At 38.3% G+C, this 26,245-nt stretch overlaps 2 protein-coding genes across 2 annotated transcripts in view; one reads left to right on the top strand and one right to left on the bottom strand.

Annotated features, from left to right (window-relative positions):
* The window catches only part of XPNPEP3 (X-prolyl aminopeptidase 3), a 59,125-nt gene that overhangs the window by 1,402 nt on the left and 31,478 nt on the right, over positions 1 to 26,245 (top strand). The window contains exons 2-4 of the mRNA XM_030855850.2: positions 8,960 to 9,076; positions 18,342 to 18,749; positions 21,241 to 21,443. Of these exons, the coding sequence (XP_030711710.1) occupies positions 8,960 to 9,076; positions 18,342 to 18,749; positions 21,241 to 21,443 (728 nt within the window). The remainder of the gene's footprint in view (positions 1 to 8,959; positions 9,077 to 18,341; positions 18,750 to 21,240; positions 21,444 to 26,245) is intronic.
* DNAJB7 (DnaJ heat shock protein family (Hsp40) member B7) lies at positions 4,423 to 5,908 on the bottom strand. The gene is given in 5 exon segments (XM_070046454.1): positions 4,423 to 4,535; positions 4,538 to 4,912; positions 4,915 to 4,981; positions 4,983 to 5,426; positions 5,900 to 5,908. Coding segments are annotated over 5 exon segments (1,008 nt in total).

The following is a 26,245-nucleotide window of genomic DNA, read 5'->3' as shown; positions in this document are numbered from 1 at the left end:
GTGAACATGAAGCTTGATCGGTGAAAGCTGAATCGTCTTTCAGGCAGATCTGCCATTGGATCATATTTTAGTTTTGGGGGCCGATAGGTGAACAATGTGTGAGCCGGAGCATATGGTATTTGACACCAGTGTTAAGTCTCTTACGTTGGTATACCTGAATTTATTGAAAATGGAATGGTAATTATATCAAGACTTACTCCTTACTCTAGAAAGTAAAACTAAAAAGTAATCATTGTTCAGTGCACAGAACTTGCTCTTTGCTTCTAACACTTAAGTTCCATAAAGCTGTCCCTCTCCATGGGAGTAGGTGAATAGATATGCAGTTAGTCAGTCTTTTTTTTTTTTTTTTTTTGCGGTACGCGGGCCTCTCACCGCTGTGGCCTCTCCCGTGGCGGAGCACAGGCTCCGGAAGCGCAGGCCCAGCGGCCATGGCTCACGGGCCCAGCCGCTCCGCGGCGTGCGGGATCCTCCCTGACCGGGGCACAAACCCGTGTCCCCCGCATTGGCAGGCGGACCCTCAACCGCTGCGCCACCAGGGAAGCCCGCAGTTAGTCAGTCTTGATCACAGAGGCCATAACTTGTGATTTAGAGCTGGAACCATTCTTCGCTTGTAACATTTTTTCCATTTGTTGAGGCTTTGTGTAAAACCTGATTAATCAAAATTTAGAGCTAGGTACTGGATTATACACACCAGTGTCCTGGAAAAATGTCATTATGCTTCATTTTGCTTCAGTGGAATAAGTAAATTTAACCACCTCTCATATTAACATCATAATATACATATATAGGCTTTTTGAATGAATGAATGATCTCCTTGGATCTTCACAAGTCCAGTAAGTTAGAGCAAATATCATTTTACTGATGGGGAACTGAAACTAACACGATATCACAAGTAGCAAGTCAGGAATGTTAGTTGTATGATTCCCATCTAGTCCTTTTTCTGTTATACCTCTGCTAGGTCTTACTCTGCTTAGTAGAGTCCTTTTGGACCTTTTTATTGAGCCAGAAAGAATGTATCTTCATTCAGTAACTTTTGGGTTAGCAGTCATTGTGGGTGAATCTCCACTTCCCTGGAGTTACAGTCTAGTCAGATGATAGAGAAGCAACAAATTAAAGAATATATATAGCAAAGGATGGTAATAGAGTCTTGACTCAAGTGACATGGGAGCCCAAGAAAGGCAGTAATGGGTTGTAAGTATGTTATTCTGGGATTTTATAAAGTTTTAGAATTTGAAAATTCCACCGACTTTAGATGTTCATAAATAGAACTTCAAATGTCTGTGGTGCTCTTGGGTGCTTTTCCTTAGGAAGACTCTGGGAACAGGGTATTGAGTACCATAGGTAACTTCCTATTCTGTGAAAGTCATGCATTCCTAAAGTGAAAAAGCTTTGGCTAATTAAGAGTGTGATTTCATTAGTTGTGATATAGTTATTAACACCTAGTCATTTGAGAAAAAGCAAAATAAAGCATTAATGATGCATAAGTAAGTTTTATATTTTAAAAGACTAGATCATTTAAATATAAGTGTGAGATGAGGAAGGGAAATATTGAAAACATTAAAGAATAAGTAGAAAATAATTTTTAAAAGCCTGTTTGCAGTTAATTCTATGAACATTAATTGAGCACCACATAGGAGAACTAAGCACATAAAAAAAGTTTCTACCATCATGCGAGACGGACAAAAAAGCAAGTAATTGTGGGCTTCCCTGGTGGCGCAGTGGTTGAGGGTCTGCCTGCCGATGCAGGGGACGTGGGTTCGTGCCCCGGTCCGGGAAGATCCCACATGCCATGGAGCGGCTGGGCCCGTGAGCCATGGCCGCTGAGCCTGTGCGTCCGGAGCCTGTGCTCCGCAACGAGAGAGGCCACAGCAGTGAGAGGCCCGCGTACCACAATAAATAAATAAATTAATTAATTAATTAAAAAGCAAGTAATTGTAATGTAACATACTTGTGGGGAGAAGGAAAAAGTGTTGATATTTTCCGGGGGCAGAGAGGGGCAAAGAGGAAACGTGGGCGTGACTTCAAAGGTTAGGAGAGTTGAGACTTGAAAGAAGGCTTAAATTCACCAAACCAACTGGAGTGATGGAGCCATCCTGGCAGAGAGAATGAATGCAAAGGCCCAGAACTCTGAAACAGAATGACTGGTACAAAGCTTTGCATCATTAATAAGCCTGGAGCTTTTTTGAAATATGTTGCTGGGCATGTTAGTAGCTGTTACACCAAGAGGGTTCTGTGGTCAAATAAGTATGGGGAATACTGCATTTTATAGTGCTCATAATAGACTATTTCCATGTCTCTAAGAGGGAAATGTCTTTGACATTAATTTGCAAAATGTATTTGACCATGGAGCCCTTTTTCTCTGGTGAGTCTTGAACTGGTATCCCTTTGAACACCGTTTGGGAAAAGTTGGGCTCAAGCATGAGATGTGTAAGAAGACACATGATAGAAAGTCAAGTTGGGAAGAAAGCTGGTGGCTGGCTCGTGGAGTGTCTTGTATATTATGTTAAGCAACATTGAGCTTTTTCCTCTAGGCAGTAGGAAACGAATAATTTTAAGGTATTGAATAAGATTAAATCTGAATTTTTAGTTATCTGTTAAGAATAAAATAAAAAATGGACCAGAGGGCATGTTATTGCATTCTCAAATTTTCAGAGACACTGGTTTTTGCTTTTGTTGAAAAATTGCATTTTTTCTAAGTCTGATTAGTCCCACATGTGTAACAATAAATAAATTCTACTAAATGTCACATTTTATATAAGTGGCATTTAAAATACTCTGAGCTTTTATGATTTTATTTTCTGCAAATAAGCATTAAATGCTAATTGTCCCCAGTCTCTCCTGTAGAATAAATGAACTTTCCTCCCCACCCACCTACCAACTAAAAATCAAACAAAACAAGAGCTCACGCTTTATTCTAGCAGTCGTTTAAAAATAGTTGATCCTAGGGCTTCCCTGGTGGCACAGTGGTTGAGAGTCCGCCTGCTGATGCAGGGGACACGGGTTCATGCCCCGGTCCGGGATGATCCCACATTCCGCAGAGCGGCTAGGCCCGTGAGCCATGGCTGCTGAGCCTGCGGCGTACGGAGCCTGTGCTCCGCAACGGGAGAGGCCACAACAGTGAGAGGCCCGCATACCGAAAAAAAAAAAAATAGTCGATCCTAGAATTTTTTCTGGTTTCAAAATTTGTTGCATTGCTATATATCACTGAACTATGTTTTTCGAAAGGTGGTTGGGTTTTAAGTGCTACTAGATTATTTGCTTCTATCTTTTAGTCACATTAAAATTTATAGTAATTATATTTCTAAGATAAAAGATTAATATGATCAATAAGATCTGTTTGTTAAAAAAAAAGGAAGAATTCAATGACAGGGAACATGCAAGATGCAAGTCAACGTAGGAAATTCTTTTTTTGCTGCTTAATAAATTCGGGTACCTTGAATGTAGCACATCCAAAATTTAACACCTCCAGGCCTATCTCAGATTAATGGCACTTCTCTTCTTTCAGTTGCTAAGGCCAAAAATCCTGACTTCTGTCATACCCCACATCCAGTCTGTCAGCAAATTCCATTTGGCCCTACCTTTAGAATATATCCAGAGTCTGATCTCTCTTTACCACCACCGCCTCCACCACCTTGGCCAAGCTACTGCAGTCTCTGGCCTGGATTGTGGCAGTAGCCTGCATTTCCCTGCTTTTACCCCTGCTTACTTAGAGTCTGTTTTTAATGACGGCAACCAGCACAGGCCTGTTTAAGTATGTCAGATTATGTCACTCTTCTGCTCACAGCCTCCATTGGCTTCCTGTCTGACAATTATAACATAGTTCATACTGTGATCTAGCAGTCCCTGCATAATCTGCTCTTCTGTTACCTTTCTTACTTCAACTACTTGCTCTCATAACTGGCCACACTGATCTCCATGTTCCTCAAACACACCTTACACAGTCTGCTTTAGGGACATTTCGCTTGCTAGTCCTGCTGCCTGGAATCTTCTTTGACCAAATATCCACATGGCTAACTCCTTCATTTCATTTAGATCTTTTTCCTGGCTACCTTAGCTAAAATTTCAAAACTCATTAATCTTTGCTGTTTTCTAAGTTCTTAGTATCACTGTTACCACAAATTCATCTTTTTCTAACATACCTAATCCAAACAGCCACTCATCAGATGTTTACAGTCCTGCTAAATACGTTAAAAACATAATCTTAGTGTGGTATTAAACAAATATTGTCTGCAAAACTCTAACAGAAACACACAAAGATGGTGTGATGAATTGGATTGACATATATACACTAATATGAATAAAGTGGATAACTAATAAGAACCTGCTGTATAAAAATATAAATAAAATAAAATTTTAAAAGAAGAAGCACATAAAGAGCTGTGTTCAAATATTATATGAACATAATGTGTCTGAAGAGTCAATTTAATGATTCCTTTTAGTTGACTTCTTCTTCTGTACCTCTTTATGCTTCTTTTTTTTCCTCTTACCACCTTCTTTGAATCCTGCTGAGAAAATAGAGGGATTCCAGTTGCAAAAGTATATTGAGATACATGTTTGGGGCTGCAGGACTTTGGTGAATAATTGTTGAATGACCGTCTTCTCCAACTGCATTCTTCAGCAAAGCTCTCTTCATTTGCCATACCATTTAAAAGAAAGGACTTCAACTCACCATTGTCTTTGTCTCTTTCTTGATCATTCTCAATAATTCTCTTTGTATTGGTATTTCTGCCATTAACAATTTTACCTGAAGTTGTAACAGATATGTAGTTGCCCATCCCACTGTCGTCAAATGTCAGGGAAGAGAATGAACTAAGGCCCTCATGGCCCAGTGAACCACATGGTATATATTCTGTATCATATGAAGAAAATCTCTCGAAAGGTGGATATTCACTGGATGTAGAGAAAAAGATCTTTTACCTCTGTTTCTGCTTCCATAGGAGCTTCTTGGGTTATTTAAAAGGTCTTCAAAAAAGGTCCTCAAGCAAGTCTTCAAAGAAATGAAATGAAAATGGGTCCCTTTTACGAAAAACTTCTTTAAAGACATCATCTGGCTTACGGAATGTGAAGCCATATTCAGAAGAATCATCAAAATGACTTCTGCCTCCACCATTTAATCCTTCTTTGCCATATTTATCATAAATGTCCCGTTTTTCATCATTTGATAATACCTCATATGCCTCAGCTACTTCTTTGAATTTTCTCTCGGCTTCTTCTTTATTTTCTGGATTTTTATCAGGGTGCCATTTAAGTGCCACTTTTCAATAAGCCTTTTTAATGTCCACAGGTGAAGTATATCTCTGCAATTCTAGAACTTCATAGTAATCCACTATGTTGTAACAGGTGGTTGGAAAGGGGTGCTCAGGGTAGTGAGAACCGTGGTTTCCTCTCAGCTTAGGCTCTGCTGGTGATGGTGGTAGAGGCAGTGACTGCAGATAGGCACATTTTTACATTGAAGACAATGTTATTACCATGGACCACTGCTAGGACACATTAGGATACTGATTATATGGCAAGCAGAGTTACAAGCTTATGTCAGGGAGGGCTGCATTATGGTGTCATTATGGGGTTGGGGTAGGCACTAGACCTTCCAAACAGAGCTAGTCCAGAGTCATACCAGACCATCCTTAACCCTCTGGACTATTTCCCCTATATTTTCCTGGAAGCCTCAAACAGTGCCTTATAAACCAGTGGGAGCTGTTGTTTATGGCCACAGCATACCTCTTGCATGATATGACCTCTGGGTTACTGAGCTTTAATAACTTACTTCTCAGTTGTTCCATGTTTTGGTTTGAAAAAATGAAGAATTTGTGAACTATGAAAAAATAGTCAAGCACTTGACATATTTATTTCAATCTTAGTAAGTCATTGTATTAGTCCTGAGGCTACCATAACAAATTACCATGAACATGTCTGCTTAAAACAACAGAAATGTATTGTCTCACAGTTCTGGAGGCCAGAAGCCCGAGATCATGTGTCAGCAGGGCTACACTCCTTCCCGGGGCACTAGGGGAGAATCCGTTCTTCCCATCTTCCAGCTTCTGGTGGCTATACATATTCCTTGGCTTGTGGCCACATCTCTTCTGTTTCTGCCTCCATGGTTACAGTGCTTCCTCCTCTTCTGTCTCAATTCTCCCTGTGCATTTCTCTTACAAGGACACATGTCATTGGATTTAGGATCAACCCAGATAATGCAGGATGATCCGTTCATCTCAAGTTCCTTAATTACATCTGCAAAAACCCTTTTTCCAATTAACAGTCACAAGTTCTGGAGATTAGGATGTGGACGTATCTTCTGGGGGCCACCATTCCAGACACTGCAGTAATAAAATCATTTTAGTGCACTGAGGCAAGCTTATTTTTAATGGAATAGGGCAGCAAAATAACAGTCACAGAAAGAATAGTATTTAGTGAAATTTCTATATACATTATACATATATATGTCTGTATATACTAGGTTACTGTGTAAAATATATTTCTTACTGTGGGTCTTGGTTTTAAAAATTTGAAAGCCGCTACCTAATATAACGGCTTTATTTCACAGGTGAAGAAATAAGTACAGAGGAGTTATGTAACATGCCAAGATCATGTAGATAGTAGAACTAAACTAGAACTAGCACTTTTTTCTACTATACCATGCTGCCTTTAATTCTTTGTCTTAGATTGCCTTCCGGAGCACATGCTTATTTCCTTCATTTTTCTCTATGGTCGCTTCATCTTTCTTTTTTTTTCAACTTTTTTATTATGGAAAATTTCAAACATATACACAAGTAGAGTAGTATAATGAACTCTGATGTACCCATCACACAGCTTCAATAATTATCAACTCATGGCCAGTCTTGTTTCATTCAAATCCCCATTCATCCTCTCCGCAATCCACCCCACCCCCGTATTATTTTGAGACAAACCTGAGATCATATCACTTCATCTGTAAATATTTCTATTTATATCTCTAAAAGATAAGTTTCTTTTTAACATAATCACAACACCATTATCACACGTTAAAACAAATATTACTTCCGTAATACCATCAAATATGCAATCACTGTCCCAATTTCCAGTGATCTCATAAATATAATGTATTTGTTTTACAGTTTGTTGCTTGAATCGGGATCCAGTTAAGGTTCACATATTACAGTTGGTTGATAATGTCTTTTAAGGCTTAATCTATAGATTCCCCCTTCCATACCTTACCACCCCTACCTGCCTTAGAATTTATGTGGAAAAAGCTGAATTGTTTGTCTGGTAGTGTCTTTGTTGATTGCTTCCCTGTGGTGTCACTTAGCAGGTTTCTCTGTATTTTTGTAAATTGCTTGCCTCATCTTTGTTAAGCTTTCAACCTGTGTAGACTGGGCATATTCCTTAATATGTATTCTGTACATTTTCTAAAGACAGATTCCAGGAAATACTTAATATTTTGTCCTTTTTCTCATTTTCCACTATTCTTAACTGTATTTTCATACTGCCTGGAAACCTGTACCATTTTCTCTGTCTTTTTAATCATTCAAGAAGCTATAATTTTTCTCAATAACCCTTTGTAAATTTAATTCAAAGTTAATGTTTAAGACTTCTTAACTCTCCAAATACATACGCTGTCATTCATGCTTTATAATCCCTACTAAAACCTTTAACTTGATCCAGACTTACCGCGTTTTGCTGTGGTAGTGATTGTATGTTCACGGGGAGATTGTACAGTACTAATTGTATTGTTGGGATTTAGCAGAGAAGACTTACTGAGTGACAGAGTAGAGGGATAAGAGCAAAGATTTTGAAGTTAAATAAAACTGAGTTTGAATCCCAGCTTCCCTAGTACTAACTGTGTAACATTGCACAAATTACTTCTCTGAGTCTGATTCCTTATTTGTTAAAAAAAAATAAAAAAGAAGGCGATGATAATGCCTACCTCACATAACAGTTAAAAATCTAATTCCTTAGTTTGGTGTACAAAGCCTTCAATGGTTTGATCCTTACCTTGCTGATCTTTTCCTCTCCCACCAGCAGCAACACTGACCTGAAATTCTCTTTCTATCCCTTTTCCCTCTACACGCACACATGGGCACATGTGAATGTGGTGCTTTCTATGCCTTCCCTTTCATAATCTCATTCATGATACCTTCAGCTCCCCTTGTCACTTTCACTGACTAATTCCTACTCAGAGTAGGCATTTCTACTTCTGCAGTCTCACACAAGTGCCTGTAGTGTGCTTCTCTGTTCCCCAGATCACTGTCCTATCGTCATTGTACCCATCCCACAGCGTTGTGTTAGTTTTTGTGCTCTCAAAAACCTTGTGTATGAATCCACCACTGCGTTCACAATGTAGTATTGCTCTGTCTCACCTCCACTAGACTGTATGTTCTTTCCAGACCAGGACAGATAGTCTTGTGTTATTCTTGTGTCTTTCCCAGCATGTGCCAATCACACACTTAATAAATCTTGCTGAATGAATGCTAATAATATTACTTCTTATGGGCTAAATATGATTAAGCATTTTTCAGATATTTCACTAGCTCTAACATTCCAAGATTAAATGAGATAAGATGTGCATATTTTCTCAAACTTCACATATTCTCAATAAAAATGTTAATTCTCTTTTTCTGAATTTTAGGACACAGCATAACACTACCTCAATGAAATACTTCCTACCCCCTCCCCTGCTTTTGTTTGTTGTCTTTCTTCTGTTCCCATAGCTCCTATTCATACGTTAATCATACCGTATGTATATATACCTCTATTATATTCAGGTAGACTAAAGTCACTAAAGGTAAAGATAATCTCATTTCTGTATCCCTAAGGCCCAACACAGGCTCTGGCTGGCCCAGAGGAAGGACCATATAAATACTGAAGGAGATACTAATTTGCATTTTTCTAAAGCATCCTACTGCTGGAGGTAGATAAATGTGTATATACTGTCAGGACTTTCTAGGTACACTATTCCATTTCATCCTCTTTATCTCTCCTTCAGGATGCATGTCATGTTCACAGCGAAGGTACTCCCTGCAGCCCATCCCAGAGAGGAGGATTCCAAACCGATACTTAGGCCAGCCCAGCCCCTTTACACACCCACACCTCCTCAGACCAGGTAAGGCCTTTTAACTGTAATGACTGTCTCTCTCTTTAGGGGCTTTGTCTAGAACTGTGCTATCCAATAGAATTTTTGCAGCAGTGGGAATGTTCTAGAGCTTTGCTGTCCAATACAGTAGCCACTATACACAAGTGGCTACTGTACACTTAAAATGTTGCTAGTGCAACTGAGGAACTAAGTTTTTTAAAATTTTATTTTAATTAATTTAAATTTAAACAGCTACATGTGGCTAATAGTACTGTATAGACAGCACCATCTAGAGCAATAAATACGATTAGCCTTATAATTCAGAAGTATCAGTGAAAAGTATGTATTTCAAGATGTTTTTAAAGAAAAATTCTGTTACTTTCTAAAACATGGTGTCTAGAACTGTGTTCTAACTATTGATTCTTTGTGAACTACTGTGTTAAAGACATTTTAGGAAACATTTTTCTTGAAAGCATTAAATGCTCATGTCAATATTAAGAAAAATATTTTTATATAGGTTACACAAGATTTCCAGATGTGATTGTCACAACTTTGAGAAGTGGTAACAGTGATAAAGGTGATGCAAAAAGTTGATAAAGGTTTACTTCACTAATTTTTTTTTTCTACTTTAAGATTCCAGCGTTCCTGCTGGAAGATGTGTCATCACTATTGTTCAAATTCATACCTAAGGTTTTTTGTTTTGTTTTTTTTTTTTAAAGACACTTAAGGGATGAACTATGATGAATGAATATCATCCCAAAGAGGTAGGCAGGGTAAAACCAAATGCTTTGGAGAAAAATCAGTCAGGTTTTCAAGGGAGATTAATTGTTGCTTCTGCCATGCGAAGTTAAATCTGTATTTACTGTGTAAGCATATATATTAATAATCTAAATTGCCTTTGGAAATATGTTACTCTTTCACTGTCTCCACTCAGTGAATGATACCAGTGTGTCTCTCAGTGAGGGCTTCCTTTTGCTGATTCTTCATCAGACTGGAATTCCTGCTGGGAAGTCGGCTGAGACTCAGGAAATGCAGCTCACCACTGAAACACACAGGAAATCAGAGTTTTTCAAAGCTATAAGGTAAGCTTAATAGCAATACAGTTGATATTAATTTAAGTATTTCTCCATCCAGTCAACCTACCTGTAGCTTCAATTTAATACTAAGTTTTACCAGCTTTGAAAATTACTGATTTCTCGTGGTGAGATACTTTTACATGGTGAGCTGCATTTTCCAGGCCTTGAAACTAGTAATCATATTGTCAAGATGATGGCCTCTGTATCTAGACTGTTATTTGTGTTATGTGCATGTTAACTATGTTAAAAATGAATGTAAATAAATACACACATACAAGTTCATATATATACATATGTTCATATAAACTATGGGGGAAAAGGAATACCTATCATAATTTTTTTTTTTTTTTTTTTTTTGCGATATGCGGGCCTCTCACTGTTGTGGCCTCTCCCGTTGCGGAGCACAGGCTCCGTACGCCACAGGCTCAGCGGCCATGGCTCACGGGCCCAGCTGCTCCGTGGCATGTGGGATCTTCCCGGACCAGGGCATGAACCCATGTCCCCTGCATCGGCAGGTGGACTCTCAACCACTGTGCCACCAGGGAAGCCCACCTATCATAATTTTTATTCTCCCTGTACAATAGGGATTGGGGTAAGTGAGAAGGGATAAAAGTAGATAGAATTTTAAAAGAGAATTATCAGTGTTAAAGAAACCACCGGATATACAATAGCCAAAGTGTTAATCACTTATCTTTCTCCACGTAGAGAAGCAAAACTTACAGGAGTGTTAAAATAATTGAGGGGTGGAGGAAGAGTCAATTATTAAGAAAAATTAAGAGGCATTTAATACTTTTTTTAAAATCTCTTTTACAAAGCCAAGGTCAGTTTGTTAGTTTGGGGTTTAAAAGTATGTTTCTATTATGTGGTTTGCTCCAAAAGGTTTCATGTTTGGAATATTTCCCCAGTACTTGCCAGTACTTTAAACTTTTGGAAAATATCTCAGTCTCTTTCCTAATTATTATACAAGTTCCATATATATAATAGACAAATTAGAGAATACAGATAGGGCTTCCCTGGTGGCGCAGTGGTTGAGAGTCCGCCTGCCGATGCAGGGGACATGGGTTCGTGCCCCGGTCTGGGAAGATCCCACATGCCGCAGAGCGGCTAGGCCCGTGAGTCATGGCCGCTGAGCCTGCGGCGTCTGGAGCCTGTGCTTCGCAACGGGAGAGGCCACAACAGTGAGAGGCCCTTGTACCACAAAAGAAAAAAAAAAAAAAAGCTCCTGAATCACTTAACTCATTCTTGTCATTGTGTGAGAAAACCAGATAATTCAGGGCTTTCATGTAAATAATTACTTTGATAGGGATAATGGTCATCCCTATAAATTTTACTCTTTCAAGATCCTACCTGGCTTTGTATTACCAGGATGACAACCTCTTCAAGTGTAAATTATTTATTGTGGTAATAATTATAACTAATATTTATATAGTGCTAACTGTTCTAAGTATTTCATTAACTTATTAAATCCTCCTGACAACTTTGTGAAGTGGGTGCTATTATTATCTCCACTTTACAGATGAGGACACAGGCACAGAACAGTTTGGTAGCTCTCCCCAAGTCACTCAGTAGGTTGTTAAGCCAGAATTCCAACTCAGCAAAAGTCTGAGTCCACACTTAACCACAAAACAGCACATAATACCCATGCCAAAGAATACTATATGGGAATTTTTTTAAGTCTTTTTTTTTGATATAATATTTTTGGTAAGAAGAAATTCAAGTGAGAGAAGTCTTGATGTAAAAGTTATTTCAGCTTTAGAGAGTGGTATAGTCATCCCTTGGTATCCTTAGGGGATTGGTTCCAGGACCCTCTCAGATGCCAAAATCTGCGGATGCTTAAGTCCCTTACCTAAAATGGCATAGTATATGACTGCAATCCATGCACATCCTCCCATATACTATAGTCTATCTCTAGATTACTTACAATACCTAATACAATGTAAATGCTATGTAAATAGTTGCTCATGCACAGCAAATTGAAGTTTTGCTTTTTGCGACTTTCTGGAATTTTTTTTCCAAATATTTTTGACCTGTGGTTGGTTGAATCCCCAGATGCAGAACCTATGGATATGGAGGGCCAGCTATACTTTTTTTTTTTAATGTGATAAAATTTACATTAGGTGAATTGCACAGAGCTTAAATATGCAATTCAGTGAGTTTTGACAAAGGTACACCAATATAACCCATACCCCATTCAAGATATAGGGCATTTCCGTCACCCCAGAAAGTCCCCTCATACCCTTCTAGTCAGTCCCCACCTCCATCCTTAACCACTGCTCTAGTTTCTATCAACATGATTGTTTTGCCTGTTCTTGAGTTTCGTGTAAGTGGAATCATACAGTATGAACCCTTTCTGTCTGGCTTGTTTTGCTCAGTATATGCAAATAAAATCCATTGAGAGTATTTTTAAATTATTTATTTGATCATTTCATTTTTTTCAGAGAGGTCTGTGTTTTACTTTGTAAAGGAAATGTTTATTAGCTTTTTCTTTACCCCCATTTTCCAACTACATAGTAATAGATCATTTTATGCACTACTTCCTTATATACAATAAAAAACTCCTAATATTAAACAGAATTCAAGGACACTGCTTCAGGCCACGTTAAAATCCTAACCTAGTTAGTTTCAGGAAATAATTAAAATACATACCTAGATTGTAGCAAAGACTTGCATATTTCCATCCATTTTCTGTCTTCATAAAACTTCTCCTCTCTGGGTTTTCTGCCTGGCTGATAAAATATGAAGAACATTTTTCTTATTCTCTCGAGAGGTCCAATCCTAGATGTCCTGGAGGAGCTTTTCTTCTTGCCTGCACAGTCTCAGGATTGATTGTGAGACTTTGTTATTTACAGAGTCCAGATTGTGGCATCTAGGCATTTGATTGCTTGTTAGACAACTGGTTAGAGTAGCCCTTCTATCCTTAATTGACTCCACATGACAAAATACTGACTTTGCTTCTTAATACTTTACAATTTGACAAAGTTACCAGAATGTCTGTTCAGATGCAGTTTTATCTGAAGAAAGTCAGGCTAGATTGACTATAATGGTTAGTTCTATGATCAAAGGCCATAACAACTGCCAGGTTTACCTCTAGGGTTGAAGTTCATTGCTTTATCACACTTTTTTTCCCTCCTTCAGTTGATAAGGTGTGTTTTTCCTTGGTTAATTTTTCTGTTGTGATGAAGAGTTCTTCGAAATTTCAGAAGTTTGGAAGCATATAGTTAATGGTCACTGTATAGTGTTTACAATTAGTAAGCTTGGGAAAATGTAGTCAGTGTTTTAAATAAATATTTCTCATATAGTCGTTTGTATGAAATTAGATTCAGCAACGAGGAATGCTTTGAAGGGCGAAAAAGGTGGTTTTGCAATCCTGCTTTGATTTTTAAATAATTTTATCTTTTTTTCAGAAGTTACTTCCTAATATACATATATGTATACTCTGTTATTAATGAAAATGAGAGATAACACATTGATTAAGATCATTAATATTGTGAAATTTCTTCTTATTTCCAAAGTTTTTTTAAAAACACAATGAATTGATTTTTTAAGTTTAGTTTTATTACATGGACCATAGCTGGGAAATGACCAAAAGCAAAGCATAGGATAGGGACCAAGTAAAATGACAAAAAGGAAAAGTTGGATAATCCACCAATTTTAACCAGCCTCTGCTTTTAGAAAAGAGTATTTGCTGCTTGGGTAAATTAGGAAATTTCCAATATTGAGTAACAGTGGCAGACTTAACATGAATAATTATCAGGGAGATAAATAGTTAAGCTGTTCTTGGGCTCTGGTATAAAGTTCGATATTCTGCCCTAGAGCCCTAGGGGACTCTTAGCCAACTCAATCCTCAGAGAAAGAAATGTGATGTGAGCTTTTCTAGGACCAACTCTGTTGCTTTGCCTGGCCTGTAAGGCCCTCTCTTATTTATCTCTTTTGTTTCTTACCAATTTTGTTAATAAAAATGTAAGTTTTTATATTGTAGGTAAATAAAAGTTAAATAAAAAATTATTAATGGGATAGAACTACAGAATTTTCTGGAGAGATAAACTATGCATAGGTAAAACAACTAGACAGTTCCAAAGTAATCATAAACAGCTGAGTTGTATGTACTGAACATGAGTACTAAGAAAACTCAAAGGACTTTGATCCACTAATTTCTCTCCTGGGACTATCCCACAGAAATAAAAGCAACAGTACATAGGGCATTTAAAAGTACCCTATGTATATAAGTAGAAAGATGTTCATTATTGCAGCAAAAAGCTGAAAATAATATGAATGCCCACCAGTATGGAAATGGATCAGGAAGTTATGATACATTCCCCCAAGAAATAATATGGAGACATCAAGCAGAATGAGTTGAAGCTATGCTAAATAAGTTGGTGGGAGGGACTTCTGTGAGGTATTGTTGTGTTAGAAAGACAACATAAACACAAGACTGTGTAGTATCCCATTTTTGTAAAACACTAGTGACTCAAAAAACCCTAAATGCAGGTATATGTGTATGTGATTATATGAGTATTGAGAAAAATAGGAAAGGATACGTACTAAATTACAAATATGGGGGTGGTTCTAATGTGGGTAGAAGGAGGGAAGGGGAGTGAGGTCTCAAACAATGAAGAAATGGGGGAAAAGTATTTAACTATTGAAAGAGTATGGTATGATTACATTTATACACAACTATAAGATGTGTATATGAAAATGAAATAGTTGATTTTAAAAAAAATGTAATTCAAAGGAACAAATCAACATGATCTGGGCTAATCAGGAAAGCCTTTTGAATCAGAAGGGTCTAAAAACAAACATATATTGAGCTCCAAGTCTTGAGTGGAATTGCTTTGGAGGGAGAAGAAATTTTAGAAAGGGGACACACTGTAAGGAAGGTAACAGGTTGGACTTATGTAAGATATAGAAGGAATTAATTTCAGAATAATTGGGGGAATGATAAGAAAAAAGTTGGCCACGTCACCAAAGAACACATCTTGTGTGATTTCATTTATATGAAATCTGTACTGTAGACAAACCCAGAGAGGCAGAAAATAGATTAGTCGTTGTCAAGGGCTGAATTGGATTCGGAGGAAACAGGGAGTAACTATTGATTGGCATGGGATTTCTTTTTGGAGTGATGAAATATTCTAAAATTGTTTAGGGTAATGGTTGCACAAATCTGTGAATATACCAAAAATCATTGAATTGTACACTTGTAAGTGGGCGAATTGTATGGTATGAAAATATCTCAGTAGAGCTGTTACCAAAAAAAGTTGGCCAGATAAGTTGAAGTCACCTGGTAGAGAACATTAAAATGTTACATTTAAATGTAAATGTTAAAGTGGCTTAAGAGTATGAATTTGATCTGACAGACGATAAAGAACCATTGTAGGTTATGAGTATGGAGTGGACTGTCCATGGCTTCCCTTTTTTAACCTGTTTTTCTCTTTATTTGGGACTTTAATTATAAGAGTATATACTCATTGAAACAGAATTCAAATAATGTAATAAATCATGTTAAATAGAAAATTTCAGTTTATGTCACTCTCCATAGGTTACCACTATAAAAATTCTGATTCTTTTCTAAATTCTTTTTTCTCTCTCCTTTGTTTTTTTTAAACATAATGAGAACATATTGTCCATCTTCTTATTTAACTTTCTTACACAGCAATGTTTCATGTCTATCTTCCCATACTTGCATGTGGAGACTGGCTACCACAGGGAATAATAATAATTCCCCACGTCATAGAGTCATTGTAAAGATAAAATAAGTTGATACGTGTAAATAATTAGAATAGTACAGACACGTAGTAAGCGTTCAATAAGCATTAGATGTTGTTTTACTATTATTATTGTTAAGTGTAGGCTTAGGGATACAGCTTTTGTGAGTAATTGTTTTAGTAGTTCTTTTGTCTGGGAACCTAAAGTGAAAGCAGGCATAATTTCCATTTCAGAAGTGAAGCGTTCACCCAGTCATCACTGGGCTAGCAGCCAGGCAGTCTGTTAGGTACTAGTATTAAGAACTAACACATATTACAATAGCCAGGACATGGAAGCAACCTAATTGTCCATCAATAGATGAATGGATAAAGAAGATGTGGCACATATATACAATGGAATATTACTCAGCCATAAAAAGAAACGAAATTGAGTTATTTGCAGTGAGGTGGATGGACCTAGAGACTGTCATACAGAGTGAAGTAAGTCAGAAAGAGAAAAACAAATACCATATGCTAACACATATATATGGAATCTAAAAAAAAAAGGTTCTGAAGAACCTAGGGGCAGGACAGGAATAAAGACGCAGACGTAGAGAATGGACTTGAGGACACGGGGGGGAAGGGTAAGCTGGGACCAAATGAGAGAGTAGCATTGACATATATACACTACCAAATGTAAAATAGATAGCCAGTGGGAAGCAGCTGCATAGCTCAGGGAGATCAGCTCAGTGCTTTGTGTCCCCCTAGAGGGGTGGGATAGGGAGGGTGGGAGGGAGATGCAAGAGGGAGGGGATATGGGGATATATGTATACATATAGCTGATTCACTTTGTTACACAGCAGCAACTAACACAACATTGTAAAGCAATTATACTCCACTAAAGATGTTAAAAAAATAAATAAATAATAAATAAAAGGAGAAAAGGCTAAAATAAAGAACTAACACATAACACTTCATAACAAAGTTTCTTTTTTTACATATATGTTTATTTATTTATTTATTTTTGGCTTTATTTATTTTGGTCTTAGTTGCAGCACACAGGATCTTCTTTGCAGCATGCAGGCTTCTCTCTAGTTGTGGTGCAAGGGCTTCTCTCTAGTGTGGCGTGCAGGCTCCAGAGCACATGGGCTCTGTAGTTGTGGTGCACGGGCTCAGTAGTTGCAGCTTGTGGGCTTAGTTGCCCCGCGGCATGTGGGATCTTAGTTCCCCAACCAGGGATCAAACCCACATCCCCTGCATTGGAAGGCAGGTTCTTAACCACTGGACCACCAGGGAGGTCCCACAGGGGTTCTTAATATGGGTTTTTTGCGTGCGCTTACAGGAATCTGAGACTCTTGAAATTGTATGTCAAAAGTTTGTATTTGGGCTTCCCTGGTGGCACAGTGGTTAAGAATCCGCCTACCAATGCAGGGGCCACTAGTTCGAGCCCTGGTCCGGGAAGATCCTACTTGCTGCGGAGCAACTAAGCCCGTGTATCGCAACTACTGAAACCCACGCACCTGGAGCCCGTGCTCCGCAACAAGAGAAGCCACCACAATAAGCTCATGCACCGCAACGAAGAGTAGCCCCTGCTCGTCACAACTAGAGAAAAGCCCACATGCAGCAACGAAGACCCAACGCAGCCAAAAATAAAATAAACTAAATAAATTTTTTAAAAAATGTTTGTATGTACCTACATGCCATTTAGTAAACAGAATACATCCATAGCTTTCAAAAGATTTTCTAGGATGTCTTCAAATCCTTAAGAACCACATGCTTTATCAAATTTGATTCTCATGACAGCCCCAAGAGGTGGATAATATTACTAGAGTTTTGAAGGATACGAAGATGGTTCTGACCATCAAAGAGGTTATGTATACCCAGCTCACTGTTAATACAAGGTAGAAAGTGAAAAGCCCTGTTAGAAAGATATTATTATGCTTTGGAAATTCAGAAGGAGAAATTTATTCTAACTCTTGAAATTGGGGAAAGCTTTTTGGCCTTCAACTCTAAAATTACTATAGCTCATTTGACAATTATCAAATGCCTACTATATTCCAGTTGTTATTCTAGGCACTGGGAATATAACGTTGAGCAAACAGACAAAACTCTGTGTCTTCGAGGAGCTTACATTCCTTTGGGGAAGTCTTACACAGAAAATGTGATCCTTCTCCTCACCTTGTATATTGAAACTTCAGGGCAACTTGGATTATTTGCCTAACAATGCCTTCCATATAATAATGTTTAGTAAATATTTGATTGGATGAGTAAAAGAATGAACCAAAGAGCTGGAAGAGATCTTAAGGGGTCATGATCCCATTTTTCAGGCAGGACCACATGTAATTATCTTTTCTTCCAAATTTTTGCAATGGAATAGAAATTTGAAACCTGGGTTATCTCCTTAATTTGCCGTGTGCTATGAGGAGATTGGGCATAAATTGAAGAAATGAACTTGGGTGTCTCCATCTAATATTAAACTCTCTTAAGTACTTTGGCACTATAGAAATGCAAAGCATCACTGTTTTTTGTCATTTCTAGGGGAGGTGACGCCAGGACTATCCCAGGTGGAATATGCACTTCGCAGACACAAACTAATATCTCTGATCCACAAGGAAGCACAAGGGCAGAGTGGTACAGACCACACAGTGGTACTGCTGTCCAACCCTACATACTATATGAGCAATGATATCCCCTATACGTTCCACCAAGACAACAATTTCCTGTACCTGTGTGGATTCCAAGAGCCTGATAGCATTCTGGTCCTTCAAAGCCTCCCCGGCAAGCAGTTACCAGCACACAAGGCCATACTTTTTGTGCCTCAGAGAGATCCCAGTCGAGAACTTTGGGATGGCCCCCGATCTGGTACTGATGGAGCAATAGCTCTAACTGGAGTGGATGAAGCCTATACGCTGGAAGAATTTCAACATCTTGTACCAAAACTGAAAGGTAACAAATGGGAGCAGAAGTCAAATCATAGGCCAGATTGGGACTAAGACCTTCCTTGCCTGTTTAGACAAAGTTCTTCATTTCCTAAAATAATCATCATAGCAGCATTGCCCTGGGCACCATGAAAAGAATATAAATCTTGGGCTTCCCTGGTGGCACAGTGGTTGAGAGTCCGCCTGCCAATGCAGGGGACACGGGTTCGTGCCCTGGTCTGGGAAGATCCCACGTGCCGTGGAGCGGCTGGGCCCGTGAGCCATGGTCGCTGAGCCTGTACGTCCGGAGCCTGTGCTCCACAACGGGAGAGGCCACAACAGTGAGAGGTCCGCGTACTGCCAAAAAAAAAAAAGAATATAAATCTTCTCCACAAGACTTTAAAGATTTCATTTATTCATTTGCTAAATCTTCATTGGATTATTCATTCACAGAGACTTTTAACTGTTCTAGTTTGAAATCCCAGACAGAGAATTTTAAAGTGGAGGATGAGCATGGGCTGCTTTTCAAGATTACTGATTTTCAAGATTACTGACCAGTCTATTGACCTTTGATTACTACTTATCATACTGCTTTTGCCAACTCTTCAAAAAAGGGCAGTATTCTCAAAGAATGATTTATTCATCACCAGCATGAGAATCACCTGGTGATGCATTATAGAATTACAAATGCATAATCGATACTGGAAATGTAAAATCTGCAGCCCCCACTCCATACCTACTAAATCAGGATCTGCATTTTAACAAGATTCTCAGGTGGTTCGTGTACACGGTTGAATTCATGCCCCTTGAAATAGTCATTTTCTCTACGCTTATTCTGGTGAAATTATGATCACTCAGAATGTTTTGGGATTCCTTTTCTGGAACTTTTCAGAGTGTACACTGCATTATAAACTATCCTTAGTGATTCTTACAAATCTACAACTCTAGTAAGCATTTTATTTTTTGAAGTGTCCAAAAGTCACTTAGATCCGAATTTGATAAATAAGATAGATGATCAAGTTGGAAAATACTTGATTTTAGACAAAATAATGTATGATCGTAAAATTTTAGTCATATTCTTGTAAGGTTTATAAACATTTCTGAAGTCATTCTCTAAAAGAGAATTTCAAAACTGTTTCCAGTGATCATAGATTGAAAGTTTAAAAACCTAAAAAGGTTGGTCTGTGATTTTATAAGCTGACAGCAGATGGTCATGGTTGTTTTACTTTTTAAAAATTACAGCAATTAATTTCTATTGAAAATAAGATTAGAGTTTTACCTGTAATCTACATTTAAAATCACTTTTATTTTAAAGTGAAAATATTTAGGAGATTGTACCACTAATACATATCCGATCAAAATTTTTAGGATTTTTTCTGTCTTCGGTCCCAAAGTCCATTGTATGAAACATACAAACAAACCTTCAGACTTAGATTGTCGTGAATACTACTCATAGGTTTCTTTTTTATTATTACTATTTATTTATTTATTTATTTATTTATTTTTGGCTGTGTTGGGTCTTTGTTGCTGCGCATGGGCTTTCTTTAGTTGCGTCGAGCGGGGGCTACTCTTCATTGTGGTGCACGGGCTTCTCATTGTGGTGGCTTCTCTTGTTGCGGAGCACAGACTCTAGGCACGTGGGCTCCAGTAGTTGTGGCACGTGGGCTCAGTAGTTGTGGCTCACAGGCTCTAGAGCACAGGCTCAGTAGTTGTGGCGCACGGGCTTAGTTGCTTTGTGGCATGTGGGATCTTCCTGGACCAGGGCTCAAACCTGTGTCCCCTGCATTGGCAGGTGGATTCTTAACCACTGCGCCACCAGGGAAGCCCCTACTCATAGGTTTCTGTCAGAAAAAAAAGAAAGGAACAAATAGAGACCTGATGTAAATGGAAAAGATTTTCATAATGAGCTTCATCTTATATCTCAGGCAAAAATTGACCATTTCCTTGGGTCTCTAAAGTGAGATGGTGAACTGTGGTTGTCTGTAATGAGAATACATGGCAGATGGAAAAGGAAGGATTTCCTGGGTAAGTGTGGATTAGCATGTATTATCAACTATGAGAGCTCCTTTCACCAATACTGAGATTGTTTGTAAGGGATGGAACACTTTTAACCATAAGGTCATGAGCTGAGTACTTTTTTCTGTCCTTTTGTGTTTAGTTATTTAATGATGCCTCTAGCTCAGTTGTGTAGAGAACAATTGTCATAATTGTTCTTTAACAGTTAATAAATAATAAAATCAAAGCTTGCATAAAGCTTTAGTCTCATCTATCATCTTTATTAAAAACACTGAAGTTTGAGGGCAGAAAAAGCTGTGTGTTCAGTCTCAGAATATCTTGCTGTTTTCAGGGAATGGCCTTTCCAATGATTTACGATCCAATCCTTCAATTACTTCGGTCCTGAGAGTTTGTGTTCAACCCTTTAGAGTTCTATACTACATATTTTATAGTTTTGACTCTTGTTCAAGTCATTATGACAGGTGGTATTTCTTGTTGCTGTTTTATTTTAAATCTGTTTTAAGCCGAGACACATACACTGTGGTATGACTGGATGAGGCCCCCTCACATTCAGCTCCACTGTGACTACATGCAGCAGTTGACAGAGGTCAAAGCCAGGAGCAAGAACAAGGTTCGGGCTGTGCAGCGGCTGGTACAGCATCTCAGGCTGATCAAATCTCCTGCAGAAATTGAACGAATGCAGATTGCTGGGAAACTGACATCACAGGTATGGCTCCTACTGAAAAAGTTCTTTCCAAATTAAAAAATCTCAGCTCTTAGGGTTCAGTGGGCACCTTGAGGTTGTGTACCCAATGTAGTAATCTCATGGCACATGGACATTTAGCTTCTGCTTTGATGTTTACTGAATGTGTCTAGAGACTTTCTCAGAACCTTGCAAGGCATATCAAGTATCCCTCTTGTATCTTTTACCCATGATCTTAGTTGTTTCTCCTTGCAACAACATAAATTAATTCATTTTATTTCCTTTCCTTACCATATCTACAATAATAGCAGCAGTTAGAGTTTGTTAAAGAAGATTCGTAGGACCTAAAATGACAATGCTTACAAATCTGCAGTTTATTACAGGAGAAGGGTACAGTATAGCAACAGCATTAATGTAAGAATACCTGTCACACCCAATGGCTGTCTCACAGCCAGGTCCAGAGAAGCTGGGTGCAGACTTCTGTTGTCCTCCCTTAGGACCGGGCAAGGTGCATTTTCTCTGGCTCAGGAACCACAGATGCATGTATAGAACACCTGGGAACCAGGGAGCCCCAGATAGAATCTCAGCTAGGGATTTTTGGGTTTTGGTCTCATTGGCATATTCCTGCTAGATAACAGTGCTCTCACAGAGACCAAGTATAAACCTTTAATCTCACTGTTATCATTACTGACAGGCTGATACAAACTGTACTGACCTGAAATTTCTTGCAATACTTTGCTTTTATTGTGGTGAAATAAATAAATAAATAAATATATATAAAATAAAATAAAATTTACCATTTAGCCATTTTAAGTGTACAGTTTGGTGTCATTAAGTACTTTCACATTGTTGTACAATCACCATGACTGTACATCTCAAGAACTTTTTCGTGATTTCATGCTGAAACTCTGTGCCCAATAGGGAGTAACTTCTTGTTCCCCCTTCTTGTAGCCCCTAGTTACCACTGTTCTACTTTCTGTCTCTATGAATTTGACAACTCTAGGCAACTCATATAAGTGTAGTCATACAATATTTGTCCTTTTGTTTCTAACTTATGATGAAGACATCATAATGTCTTCAGGATTCATCCATGTTGTAGCATATATTAGAATTTCCTTCCCTTTTAAGACTAAATAATATTCCATTGTATGTATATACAGGGTTTTGTTGTCCATTCATCCATTGATGGTCATTTGGGTTGTTTGCATCTTTAGGCTGTTGTGAATAATTCTGCTGTGAACGTTGCAGTAAAAATATCTGGTTAAGACCTGACTTTCATTTATTTTGAATATATACCCAGAAGTGGAATTGCTGGATCAAATGTCAATTCTTTGTTTAATTTTTTGAGGAACCACCATACTGTGTTTAGCAATTCATAAGTGTTCTAATTTCTCCATATCTATGACATTCTGGGTTTTTTTTTTTTTTTTAATAATAGCAATCCTAATGGGTATGAAGGGGTATCTGTGTTTTTTTAATACAATTTTTAAAGGTTATACTCCATTTACAGTTATTACAAAATATTGGCTATATTCCCCATGTTGTACAATACATCCTTGTAGCCTGTCTTACACCCAGTAGTTTGTACCCCCTACTTCCCGATCCCTATATTGCCCCCTTCCCTCCCCCTCCCCACTAGTAACCACTAGTTTGTTCTCTGTATCTATGAATCTGCTTCTTTTTTGTTATATTCACTAATTTGTTGTATTTATTAGATTCCACATATAAGTGATATCATACAGTATTTGTCTTTGACTTATTTCAGTTAGCATAATTAATGCCTTCCAAGTCCATCCATGTTGCTGCAAATGGCAGAATTATTTCTTTTTTATGGCTGCGTTGATTGTGGTTTTGATTTGCATTTCCCTAATGGTTAGTGATAATGAGCATCTTTTCATTTGCTTATTGCCCTCACAACACTTTTAATCAGTATGTTTCATGCCATGCCTTGACCAAAGTAGTGCCATGCAGAAATTTAGCAAAACAGCTCAAGCGAATTCTAGGAATTAACAGTTCACACCCCCCGACCCATTGTCAACGCTTTTTCTAATAAAATAAATCCTTAGTTTGATAACAGTTACTTGCCTTACAATGTCATACAATGAGATAGACAATCAGAGTGTCCATGCTGAATCCATTTACAATATCTACAAAATATGGGGTTGGTATAGATTTAAACAGACAGCTGAACCTTCCACTTGTACTTTCTCATGTTTTTGTACTAACCGTACAATTCTTTTGCTTCTCAGATCTATAGCTCACTGTTCTTTTTGGCATATATTGTCTGAATTATTAAGAATCATAATCTTTCATTAATCAGCTGTAAGTATTCATCAGACCAGTTCTGCTGCATAGGGAATAAGATCCTGAGAAGGCTTTAACTCAGTCTCCCATTATATTAGATCACTATTAGTATCTACAGCGTTAATTTTACTTATGACTCCATATTATACCTTATAATAATACCGCTGTAGTTACAGTATAAATCAGACAAAATAATGGTGTTATCAATTTTTCCCTCCCAACCCAATCTACCTTTTCCCATATACCATGTATTATTCCTCATGGGAGTATAAATCAGAGACCATATCTGTTTTTTCAGGATTCAGAACATCTCGAGTACATAGCCAGATTTCTTCTCTCAGGTTACATGGTTTGACAGATACTGGTCCCCGGTGAGAAGAGTCCTGCAACAGAACCCATTTATCTACCACAGGAAGCACTATAATATTTAAAGTTTTTCCAGTACTCACAAACTACACTATAGGGAAAGAATGGTTAGCCCTCATTTGGGGTGCTGAAGCTGGTAAAGAGCACCTCGACAGGTTGCATCCTCTAGTTAATATCTTCCATAGACTACAGGGCCCATACGTCTCCCACAAATGCATACCCTGGATTTCTGCTATGGGAATTCCTGGCCATTAGGGCTTGGGATGCCTTGGACTCCATTTGAATTAAGGAATCTATTAACCTAGCTTATATTAACACGTAAGCTTGTTCCCTTCTCACTGCTGGGTTGATTTGGGCATGTTGTCTTAGTGTATGCTGTAATTAAAAGATTCGTTTTGTGAGCACTGTGTTATTACTTCAAGTATCTTGCCACTTTTGTCTTTACTCCTGGAATAGGATGCCTTCAAGGCACCCTATTCATGTTAGTAGGTCTTTTTCATTTGTAGGTCTTTCCTCATTGAAAGCAAATCTGCCTGGCCAGTTACTCATAGCCCAGCTCCTAATTCCTCTAAGGCTCTCATTTCGAGTGGGCCAACACCAGACATGTTGCCATTGAGTACTAACTGCTTTAGTACAATTAGGAAATAAATTTGGTACCCCCAAAATGGTAATTCCTCCAGGCCTAGGTCATATGAGTTGACTTTGGTCTACTCTTAAACAGACTTTGGTTTGAGTTTTCCGTAGCGCTTCCCATAACCAACAGCAACAAATTCCAAAATTCTCAGGAATGTAGGCCCACTAAGTTTTAACTTTTTCTTTATCAGTGATCCAAGTGTCCCAAATGTCCCTCCTCCTCTTCATGCCTATTCACCCACAAGAAAAGGGCAAATAGCTATTTTTACACATAATGTTATTATGACAGATGGGACATGTAGTAGATGCCATTCTACTATCACATTGTGGTACCTTTTTTAAACCATCATCACAATTAATGGCTACATAATGTCCATTTAGATTATTATTAATCAGTGTTTTTCAGGTTCAGCCTGTTAAATATGCCCACAGGTTTCTTCCCAGTACAGGTCCTCTATAATAGATCCATCCTATGAAATGAGAATCAAAAAAAGTAGCTACATTTGTATTGTTTCACGTAGTCAGACACAGAGCTCCCATCTCTTCATCCATTTTGAGGACATATATCACTCTGGGAAGTGTGTTTGTTAGGTTGGCTATTGTCTAGCTCTCTTTTTGGCTCTTCAGAAGAGGAAGAGATTTCATCAGAGCCCTTCACCCAAGAGCTTCTGAGTTAAGGCTGAGCGAAATATTATTCTCTTGCTTTAAGCATCTCTTGAGGCACCAAAATTGTTAGATTTTCCCTTTTGTGGCACTCATTTATTGGCTCCCTTTCCCTCAGCAACAACCTTGCCTTTCCATCATTAATTTTAACTCATACCTTTCCCCGCTAAAGTATAATTTTCTGGTCCAGCCACTGAGCTAGTCCATTCCCAATTACAAGGGGACAGACTGGATAAATACAGAAAAATGGAACTGTACTGTTCCAAGAAGGAGAATTCTTATTAACAATTTGAGCTTCGGTAGGGGCCAGTGATCTCTGTCATTGTCCAGTGCATCTGCCTGGCCTGAGTTCCTCCATGTCCACGCATTTCATGGACCTTTGTTGACATTTCAGCAGATCAAATTAGACCATCAACTAGTTGATTCCAGTCACCTTCAAACCCTGGCATAGAGTTTCTTTGGTGAGCATCAACATGGCCTACTTCGTTTTACCCTCAGAGTTTCCGTAGAGATTTATATAGAGTGGTGGCCCACATGTGGGAATCTTATTCAGTTATTTATGGCCGATTGTTAGACCAATTTCAAGTGCATTGGAGTCAGTATTTACCCAAATAGTGAGGCTTTTATTTGTGTCCATTTCTTCTATCATGGCTAGGAATACAACATGTAATTCAACTCAGTGGACCAGCTTGTTCTTTGATAAGGATGTTACCTTCTGCTGGACTCAATATCTGCTTTCCATACAGAATTGCCTTTAGTTCTGAACTACCATCTGTGAACCAGACCAATTGCCTGGCATCCTTGGGCAGTTGGTCAAAAGGAAGGATCTGAGGAAAAAAGGCTCATAAAGATGATGAGTC

The sequence above is a fragment of the Globicephala melas genome, chromosome 10 (genome assembly GCF_963455315.2).
Source record: "Globicephala melas chromosome 10, mGloMel1.2, whole genome shotgun sequence".
Lineage (NCBI taxonomy): Eukaryota > Metazoa > Chordata > Mammalia > Artiodactyla > Delphinidae > Globicephala > Globicephala melas.
This window is presented reverse-complemented; position numbering and strand designations above follow the sequence as displayed.